This window comes from Micropterus dolomieu, linkage group LG01 (genome assembly GCF_021292245.1).
Source record: "Micropterus dolomieu isolate WLL.071019.BEF.003 ecotype Adirondacks linkage group LG01, ASM2129224v1, whole genome shotgun sequence".
Lineage (NCBI taxonomy): Eukaryota > Metazoa > Chordata > Actinopteri > Centrarchiformes > Centrarchidae > Micropterus > Micropterus dolomieu.
In genome coordinates this window covers 14,283,971-14,294,599 of record NC_060150.1, presented here as the reverse complement: position 1 = coordinate 14,294,599, position 10,629 = coordinate 14,283,971, and the positions used below count along the sequence as shown (strand labels likewise).

The following is a 10,629-nucleotide window of genomic DNA, read 5'->3' as shown; positions in this document are numbered from 1 at the left end:
AACTATATAACATACGTAATGTTCTAGTATTACTTTTCAGTTAAATTTATTAAGATCACACAAATATGTGACAGTAAAATGAACATTGGGAGTACTTTTTAAAAATTTTGTATGTTTATTTACATCTAATACAGTTTGTGGGCTACACATTAAACATGATATTGACACAGAAATATGCTGCATTTTGCCGTCTTCAGAGCATCATATATGAAGATAATGTAATAGTGGAACAGTAGTTTTCTTAAAAATTTCATAAGTTAAAAAATAATTAAATGGTACACATTGAGTTATTTTTCTTTTGCTTATAGATTTTACACTGTCTTTTAATATCTGAAGTAACTCAGGGGATGTTTTTTAGTGTAGGTGAAATGTACTGTAAGCTGACCTTCGGCCCAAAAAGAAGAATCACTGATATCACAGTCTGCGGTTCACTAGATGTGGGTTATTGTTGTTGTTGTGGTGTGCTGCAGGCATGTGGGTGGGCTGCTCCTTCCCAGTTGGCGTCTGGCTCTTGTTCTGCAGGCCCACGTTCGCCGCTGTACTGTTTGCCCCTTTCTGGGAGCTGTAGCCCTTTGGTTTGGGGATTCTTGTCGGTCCTGGTCGTCGGAATGCTTCTAGAGGGATCTGTGGAAAAACATAGATAAACAATGAAGTAAAGTGTGACAAAGAGTGGTAATATTGTAGTTTTAAGAACTGTACTGTGACTTATAGCGAAGGAAATGAAGAATTGGTGGGGAGAGAATGGGATAACCCGAATATGACATTGATGTTGACTTAAGATGTGATGCAGTACTGATAATGACCACTAGATGATATCAAATCATATTTTATGGACAGTAAATTACCACAATGCACTTTGGTTTTGTACCTATTTCAGTTTTTGACATGCATAGTTACTAGTTCTTGCAGTTCTGTAATTAAATTGTAATTAAACTTTTAATCTAATGTTCCAAGTGAAAAGGAGACTTCTGCCAGGGATGCTGTCAAAGATGAAGATGAAAAACCGAGCTCCTCCCATTATTAACTCTGTGAGTTTGTTGCTTAGAAACCAGTGTTTGCTTTCTTGCAAACATAAAGGAACTATCATGAGAAACATCACATCACATTTCTCAGATTTTTAAACAACTTACTGCTCCACTTACTGTGCAATCACTTGTTAATCAGCGTGTTTACATGCGCAGCAATGTGCCAGGATACTGAGGTACATCACTTTTGGATTGGTGCTTGTACAGTAGAAACCGTTTCCTGTTTACAGAAACTCTGATAAGATGTTTCCACAATTATGGGTAACATCAGCTACAATACTGAGCCATACGCACCTCTTTCATTTCTAGTATGTTTTGTGTACTTATTGCAAATTCATGAGCAGGATACAGTGATTTGTATAAACAGCTCATACATGAACTCAATTTTCCAAAGTACTTTGTGTGTGTAGCTACACTAGCTGTCATCTAATGCAGTAGACACAGAAAATGTTCTTTCATATTTCTTGTTTTTATATCGTATGTCTCTATATTTCTAAAGATCAATAATACACATTTACACATTTTTAATCTCTGAGTATCCAGACAGATGTCTGAGTCTCTGTGTCTTTTCAAGTTCATACTAAATTACACTGTGGCAACAGTCAGCTGGCAATTATTTTCTTCAAAGCTATCAAGGGATTTAATTGGCACATAGTTTAATTTTGAATCACATAGTCACAGTTTGGTTCTTCCTTTCATCAGCAGCTACTTTTGCTTTTGCAAAAGTAGTTGCAAATTATCAATTAAATTATCAATTAATTGCAAAATTATCAATTTGAATTAACATCATTGCATCTTAGATATGCATAGGTATGCCCAATGCCTCTTTGAACCAAACAATTTTTGGGCACTAGTGTTAATTAGAGTCAGACGTTGAAGCTACCTCTTTGACAAAATGTGTCATCGATGTGTTCTACATTTCTGCAGCTGTGTGAAATTGAAACTTTTCAGTTTTTCCATGAGTTTCATCACACCCACTGACTTTATTCCCAAGCAACACACTGAACACCAAACCTCTCGCTGTGACTTGAGAAAAGGACTTGGATATTGTTCACATGTGGCGTGAGGTTTTAAGAATTAACAAAAATCTACAGTGAACTACGTCCTTAAATATTCATTCGGGGTATAAATTTCAGAATAAGTAGGGCCTGTGCTTCAGCAGAGCTAATGGGCCAGAAAATCTGTATGGGCTCCACGTCATGGGAGTGTTGTTGATTTTACATGGAAAGAGGCCTTAATGTGCGGCTTTGTTCCCTCGTATATCAGCGGTGCAGCAGGAGTTCAACTAAGTACTTCCTCTGCTCTGCGCTCTGCAATACCGGCGCTGCTGTTTCCCTGGCAACCAAACACAAGGTTTGTTTTGGTGTGTGAGAGAGGCTACTTTCTCAGTGTCTACTCTCTCACACGCACCATGAAAGCTTTTGTTTAGAGAAAGCCCCCATACCACTGTTAATAGTCCTTCCCTGATTTTATTATGCCTGTCAGTCAAGGTGAGCAAATTCCTCTGCGATTATTATCATTGTCAGCTAAAACGAGAAAATGCACTCTCGCCTGGAGTATGATACGCAACTTGTCTTTCTAGCATGCAGTGTGGTAATTAGACTTTTTTGGCTGCACTTGATTCACATCAGTAGCTGATTGTTTAAAATGACATCAAAATGTTTGGTGTTTTTGATGTTTTATTTCACCCTCAAAAAATGCTGCTGTTAATCAGCAGTGTCATTGTGACTTTACTGTGATTACAAGCTCGTTCTTAGCCAACAGAAGCAAGCATCACTGTAGGCTTTTCAAGAAAATATCCTTTGGCTTTCAGTGCGTCACTTGATACTCATTTTATCAGTCTGGCAGGGATACCATTTGCAGATCTGTCTTCCTTGCCTGAACCAGATGAGTGCAGTTTATGAATTGAGCAAGTCTTAAGTGAGTCAGAGGGTAATTGAGGTTGCAGACAGCAATCCCAGCTGCTGGCTGCTTCCTCGGATAGTGGTCTAATGAATAGCATCTTGTTTAGCCCCTGCATCATTGCATCGTGCCCAGACTGATTTGGATCCGGTTTCTCCAGCTGTGCTTCTTCATACTCATTCAATTTAATGCTTGATTTAATTCTCTCCTCCTTGTCACACTGATTTGTGTGTGTTCACCACTTTACTGCAACAGTTGTCTTCCTCCATCTAAATGCCATTGAGAACTTGGTACATGCTTTATAGTATTGTTCAGCTCTCAGCTCTGTCCACCACAAAGGTACCCATCTGCTTGTTGTCTATTAAAGAGTAAGTCTTTAATGGTCTTTTTGAATTTTGGAAAATGTAAGAGTTTGGAAAAACAGAAAGGAGGATGGACCTGGCGGATAAGATGAGTGGAGTGTCTCCAATATGTCTTTTAAACTACAAGGGACATTGTTTTGAAAACATGTCTTCCCCATATGTGGCTGCTGCTTTGGTGCAAGCATTGTCAGCTTCCTCACTACATTGACTTTATCTTCAGCTACATAAGCATCCTGGATGAATATGAAGCAAAGAATACCAGCTTTTATTGATATACTGTACCAACAAGACTTAGCCTTGCCACTGTCTGTAAACACACACACACACATAATCTACAGCTAAAAACCAGCTAATCCATCTGACAGATGAAGCACGATTAACTATTGTTTGAAATGGTATAGTTACTTGCGTATCTGCCACGCATGTGAAGTACCACTACAGTGCATATTCAGACTTTTCGGTGACCTAAGGCTATAATGGGCACATTATATAGTCAGTTCTTTTTTACATTAACTTTGTATTTAGACATGACATTAATGAATGTACTGCACCAGATAAATTCATTCCACATCCTCCCCATTGCATCTGCTGTCTTCCTTTCCCACATCCCTTCCATTCCGCCATCCACTCATCATCTTGTTCTGACCTTCGGAGAAGATTTAATTTAAATGAATCGCACGTATGTGGTAATGTTTCCACTGTGGGCACATAAAACCACATGTAGAAGAATGCATACATGGACAAACATTCGGGATGACTCATATCAAAGGACATGATTCATGGGAGAAAGCATAATAAAACAGACGTTTTGGGTTACTACCCAGTGACTAGCAAGCCAAGTGAAACTTTCTGCTAAAAGACCACTGAGGTTAAGCTATCAACAAATACATTAGTGTTTCTGAGACCCAAACATTGTCTAAGGTTCTCTGAAGGGGCTTTTTGATGTTTACTGTGTTTCCTGAGGTGAAGTATTTGGTGGCAGCACTCTCAGAAATGAGCAATAAAGGGCAGTTTTTCTCTTGCATACCCAGCAGTGAAAGATCTGATTTTCTTTGTCATACTATGTAGATCCCAGGTGGATCAGTCATTTTCAGAGCAGTGCCCAGCACCCATTCGAAGTGTCTTGGGTAAGATACTGAACACTTAAATTGCCCCCGATGGCTTTGTGAATTTCAGCATGTAAATATGTGTGAATTTGTGTTCTGATTAGCAGTTGGCACCTTTAGCATATGCCATTAATGTATAAATGTGTGCGAATTATAGCGACATAGTGTAAAAGCACTTTGAGTGGTGAGAAGACTAGAAAGGCGCTATACAAGTACAGACCATTTACCATTTAAGGGAAAGAGTGTCTTGCTCAAGGACATCTCAGCTGATATAACCACTGTCTTGATCTGCTGCTAATACAGTTTGTCATTGAGGACCAGAGAGAGATTGAACAGCAATCTTTACATGTGAGTTTGAAATCTTGTGAACAACCTTTTGCACTGTCTGATGCATTAAAGCAAAAAGATACTTGCTTGAATTGTAACCATGTTTCAGTTAATCTTCCATCCTAACCGTGTTTTATTAGTATACGAAAGTGCACTGAAGAAGAGTAACTGTAATTCAACAAATCACTGCACTTTTTTAAATAGATTCACCTCCGTCAGCAGTGTTATGGAGCACCACTCTGAGGTTTAATGGTTTAAATCTAAGTTTCCGTTGTATCATTTAAGAGAACACCAAGTTCACATCATGCTGGTTTTCAGTCTCGGTCACTGGGTTTCTGTGCTCTGGATGTAAGAAGAAACTATGACATCAGCCTATGATTTTAACTCAAGCAAGAGAATCCCAGAAGGTTTTTTGTCTCGTCATCTGGTCAAAAATGAGCACAAAGGTTTATCAGACAACTCTTCCACTTGGGTATTATTTAATTAGGTCTAACAAAGTGTTGACAATCTTCATGTTCAAATCTGAGAAAGTAAATTATAATCTTTTGACTACACACTGTGTAACAAACACGTTGGATTGAAGTGTTAAACAGTTACTGTGCATGCACCAAAAGTCAACTCAAACATCTGATTTCAATCTAATTGCAGTTTCCTAAAATAATTTTAATTTTACACATTCAAAGCATGCTGGATTTAGTGAGTAAATGAAATTTGCAAGCATGGATAACAAACTATAAAACATAAAACTTATTTTTGCACACTTTAATTCTCAGAAAATCAAACAACGTAATCATAATGCAGTATGTGTAATATGAAGTATAAAAACTGGTATGATACATCAGTGTGAATAGTCTGACTACATGGCAAATTGGCCACTGAATATAATACAGTAAGTGCACATAAGTTAAAACTTGGTGTTATGTCAAATTAAATCAAAATTTCTAGTGCTTTCAAATGGTATTGTTTTCTCATGCAGGCAAACAATTGTTTGAACTAAATCACACAGAACCAAGCAAACCAACCAAAATAAAAAGAAAACATTCAAACCCCAATTTTAAGATCATAAATCAAGTAAAACAGACATGTAAAAGCATCCGGGTATAGAGTTGGAGTACTGTATAAGGGTCTATGGTTGTATTGGATCTCATGGGCAGGATTCAGTAACAAAGGATGGGATGGAGGGTTTTGGTGGTTATCAGGTCAGTCATAGACATTACTTACTGTAATTTGTGATGGCCTTTGGATTGGGGTGGAGGTGGGCTTAATCATGATGCTACTCGTGATTTTGCTGTTGCCTTTGGCAGTAGGAGTACTGCAATTTGCAAACACCTGAGTCCTTTGCTCCTGGAGTCCAGACGTGTGGCATGGACTCAGAGTTTGCGTCGGAGTGCTAATACTCTGAATGAAGGGGCTCCCTAAGTGAATGTGGATTTTGTTGTCCTCCGTGGTGATGACGTTTGGCCCAGAGCTGTTAGACCTCTGGACTTGCCAATTGGTTTGCCTTTCCGGTGTCACACGGAAGACGGCGTGCCCTCCAACAACCTCTATCGGCTCTGTGGAGAGGGATCGGTCAGGGGTACCTGTTGTGACCGACACAATTTGTATAGGTGACATGGCTCTGTCTGGTGTGACGGAGCCACAAGAGTCTGGAGTCATTGCTCTTGAGTATGTAGCCATAGTGAAAGGTGATAGGGCCCTATCTGGTGAACACGGTTCATCAGTCATTGGGGAACCTTTGGATTTTGTGGTTGGGGAAATGGATTTTGCGGTAGGGGATATGGAAGCATTCTGGATGATGGTAATTCTCTGTTTGGGTGGACCTCCACTTGTGGGTATGACGGCAGTGCTGGTGAATGACTGGGTGTTTTCTGTGGTTGGGCTGGTGATCTCTAGCATTGCTGTGTTATGTCCGTGGTCAGGAGTCACTTTAATGTGCAGGGGCTGCCCAGGACTGTGGGTCAACACAACATCTCCAGGCTGAACATGGTTGCCATTCTGCCATGGTTGCACTTTACCATTCACCTGATGGGGGGTGTCTTTGTTTTTAAGGAATGGGACTCGCGCTCTCCTCAAGTTGTTGTTGAGATTATTTACGTTATTCATTAGTGAGGGGCTGCATTTGGTGAGCTGAAGCTCGTTGCTGTAATTTGAATTTTCTTCAGGTTCGCTCTCGTCGTACAGCTTCCCGTTCACCACAGCACGTTCCAGTGGTGCCATTGTCTTACAGTTAGGAGACATGAGGTCAAGTGGCTCCGTCTGAACTTCCTTAGTGGAAACGTGAAGGTCTGAAAAGCGCCTTCCATTCATGCCAGGGCGAAGACTTTTGCTAAAGCGTCTGTATCTTTCAAGCTCTCTCGTCAGTGTCTCCATTTCTCTGGCCAGTTCTTTGTTTCGGACCTCCTGCTGGGTCAGTTTTCTTTGCAGTGTAGAGTGGTCAGTTTTCATGCGGCAAATTGATTCCTCGGTTCCCATGTATTCGTGGATCTTCTCTTTTAGAGCTGCTACCTCTCTGGTCAAATGACTAGACTTTGCCTCCTCCTCTTTCAAACGTTTATAAAGAACATGCTCTTGGTTGCACTCTTTCTTTTCAGCCAGTTGGTACTTTGAAAGTTCATTTCTGCATATTTCCAGCTCTTCCATCAAGACTTTAGCTTTCTGTTGTTCATTGGTGAATCTTTTCTCCATTGATTCATATTCGTCTGTTTTTAAGAAGTCACCTTCTACCACTTTCATGTCCTTTAATTTGCATCTGAGGCGTTCAACCTCCTGCGTCAAATCCTTTACTTTGTTGTCTTCTTGCTGGAAGCGGTTAGCAACAGGTGTTTTGATGTGCTCCTCTTTAGCTTTGTTTCTCAGGTATTCTCTTTCTATGGTCTCTAGTGATTGCAACCTTTTCTTCATCATATTGATCTTCGATTCCAAGTCATTGCTCCTTTCCTCCTCAGCCCCCAACTTGGCCTTCAAATCGTCCCTTTCCTTTGTAGCGCTGCACATTTTATCCTCCAGCTCAGCCTTTGACCTCAATGCTTTCTTGCTCTCCTCAATTAGCTTCTCTGTGACTGACGTAACTTTGTCTTGTTCAGCCTGAAGTTTGCCAGTGCTGTTCTGGACTTTGTTTTCCATTTGCTTTAGCTTCTCTGCCATTGCCTTCCTCTCATCCACCAGCATGACTGTCAGAGTTTTTAACTTGGTTAGATCTTCCTTCAGTGTCAGCTCTGTCTTTCCCAGTTGGCTTTCAGCAGCCTCCAGTTCTTTGACCCTGACTTTCAAGACATCTAGCTCACTGGTGAGAACCTTTGACACCATCCTCTCCTTCTCCAGGTTACTTTTCAGTGAGCTGCATTCTTGTTTGCTCTTGCTGAATGCATCCTCTAATTTCTCTAAGTCCATAATTCTGTGGTTCAGTTTATCGACTTCAGCCTTCAGGCTCTGGCTTTGATTGGCCTCTTTCTCCAGTTTCTTGTTGAGGTCCCTGCAGTGGTCCTCCATTCTGATCAACTCTTCATCCTTTCCCTCCATTTCAAGTACCCTTTTCCGTAACTCTTCAAGCTCAGACATGAGGCTAGAGTTTCCACACTCACCACGGCTAATTTTGTCCCTTAGCTCCAGCAGTTCCTCCTCGGTTCTGCGCAGGGTCTTGTTGGTCTCTCCCAGCTCATCAAGCTGCCTGCTGAGAGTTGACAATTTCTGGCGCAGCTGCCTGTTTTGGGCATCCTCACTTGTCAATTTGGCAGTCATGGCCTCTTGTTCCTGATGGTATCGACCGGTTTGGCCACGCAGCTCAGCCTCCAAGCGAAAGACCTTTTGCTCTTCTTCCTGCAGACGGGCATTAGCTGAGCTGAGCTCCTCCTGGGCTTTTGAAGCACTGATACTCAGTTCTTGGACCTTAGTTGTTTGTTGATTCAGCTGCTCAGTGAGACGCTGCTGTTCATCCACAACCATCAACGCAAATGACTTGAGTTTTGTCAGCTCCTCCTTTAGACTTGTGACCTTCTTATTGTTCTCTGTGTCCTTTCTTTCCTGGTAGGCCTTTTCCTGATCAATTAACAGCTTCAACCTGTAAAAAATAAAAGCAAAGCAAAGGTGATCTTTGAGGAGTCCAATGCATACAAAATAGAGAAAGTCCGGTCTTTCCCTCTGCAGATGCATTATAAAGTAGTTGCACTCTATTTATACCATTGTACCTTTTACATTTCCAATAAACCTTCCAGTGAAATACATATTTAAATCATTGATAAGCCTAAACTGTCTGTCTTTTTTCTTATGTTATATATAAAGGTGCTAAAGAAGCTCTACACCCCCACTGTTATTACCAATTGGGCCCACTTCTCCAAGCACTGACACATCATAAACACTGTTATTTTCCCTGCATTTCTGAGGAAGACTAAAATTTTAATGTCATGGAAAATTTAACACATCATAAAAAAGCATTACTTTAACTCTCTCAGGTTGGTAGTCTGAAATACTTGTGGTTAAATTTTTTTGTTTCGTTGTTGCCAGCTAATTCTCCTATGGTTTGGAAACCTGAATTACTGCTATAAATATTGGACCTTAAGTTTAACAATCAGTGAATTTCAAAAAGTTTCCATAGTATTTGAAGGTGTACCATATGGCCTATTAAGACCTCTGGGAAATAATGGGAAAAGACTGACACACAGCCAAATGTTGATCTCACCAGATCTCACCATATAAGATGAGCAATAGTGTACAATAATGTGGATGTTTCCTATCAGGATGTTCTTTGATTTAGCTGCTGTTCTTTGTTGGTAATCTACTGCAGTGCTTTTAGTGTATCTTTCATTAAACATCAACTATGTATTAAAGTGTAGAGTACTTACTGTTGAAATTCACCACTATAGACTACAAAAATCAAAGGCAGTAAAGTAAAATGTCAATTAGAAAGGTGAAAATATGTGCTATTTATATTTCAACTACTTCAACAACTATCCAGATGTGGTACAAATTACTCGAATGATGTCAAGGTACATTGTATGTGTGCCACTTGCTTTTAGTATAGTGCGTAGCCGGGGTCAGTGTGTCTGGCACATGCATACATCACCAGGCCAGTGTGCCTACAGACCCTGGGGAAGGTATGTTATGACTGCTGTGTGTGCAGCTGCCAGGCATTTCCACACAGATGGCCCACTGGCATGGAACAATTGTTTAATTAAGGGGTTCCTCTACTACCAGCTCTCCTCCCCCTTACCAAAACCACCACCACCTACCCTCCTTGGGTTTTTTTTTCTTCTTATACATTTAAAGGAATTCCCCCTGCTCCCAAAGGCAATTACAGTCTCACAGAGTTTATACAGAAATCCCCCCACTCACACAAACACACACTCTCAGAGATCACTAATTCCACATGTATACTTGGGTTGTGGGTCATGATGTAAGTGTGGTAGGGCGGGTCACTTCTCAGCAGTAGAGTGCGTGTCGTTTCTTTTTTCAGTAGCTGCTAAAGGGTTGGGAGCAGGTAGAGGGACACATGTGACTGGACACATGTGTTGCAATTAGATGTAGACCAAACACACAAAAATAGGATTTGGATAATAATTTGTGAGTGTGGTTTTGATGGATTGGAGATGTTGGTTTGTTTTATGGCAACGTTTCAAGAAGCAAATACACTATTATTATGAATAATGCTGTAAACTTTATTTTATGTAAACTGGATCCCGTTAAAACTAAAAGTGCATTTCCCAAAAGGATGTGCCATTTAACCAGGGTATAGTCCGAGCAACTTTGGGACAAAATGATGACACAGCCTCTGTTGGTTGTTAATATCGTGGAAATTATATTCCTGGTGAGGGGCTGAGCAAATAATTGAGTTACAACAAACCGTTGTCTTTGAAGAATTTATTTAACAAAAGAGAATAAACAGAGAAGTACTACAACACAAATCAGCTGGAC

General features: G+C 40.4%; 1 protein-coding gene across 3 annotated transcripts in view; it reads right to left on the bottom strand.

Moving 5' to 3' along the window:
- Positions 1-162: 162 nt before the first annotated feature.
- Positions 163-10,629, bottom strand: part of filip1l (filamin A interacting protein 1-like) — a 46,572-nt gene continuing 36,105 nt past the window's right edge. For 2 of the 3 annotated variants that reach the window (XM_046059021.1, XM_046059031.1), the window contains one exon: positions 5,185-8,779. In XM_046059021.1, coding sequence (XP_045914977.1) covers positions 5,923-8,779 — 2,857 coding nt within the window. In that variant the 3' untranslated portion in view covers positions 5,185-5,922. Of the gene's footprint in view, positions 625-5,184; positions 8,780-10,629 lie in introns of those variants that run through there. The other variant, XM_046059037.1, reaches the window with a different exon arrangement.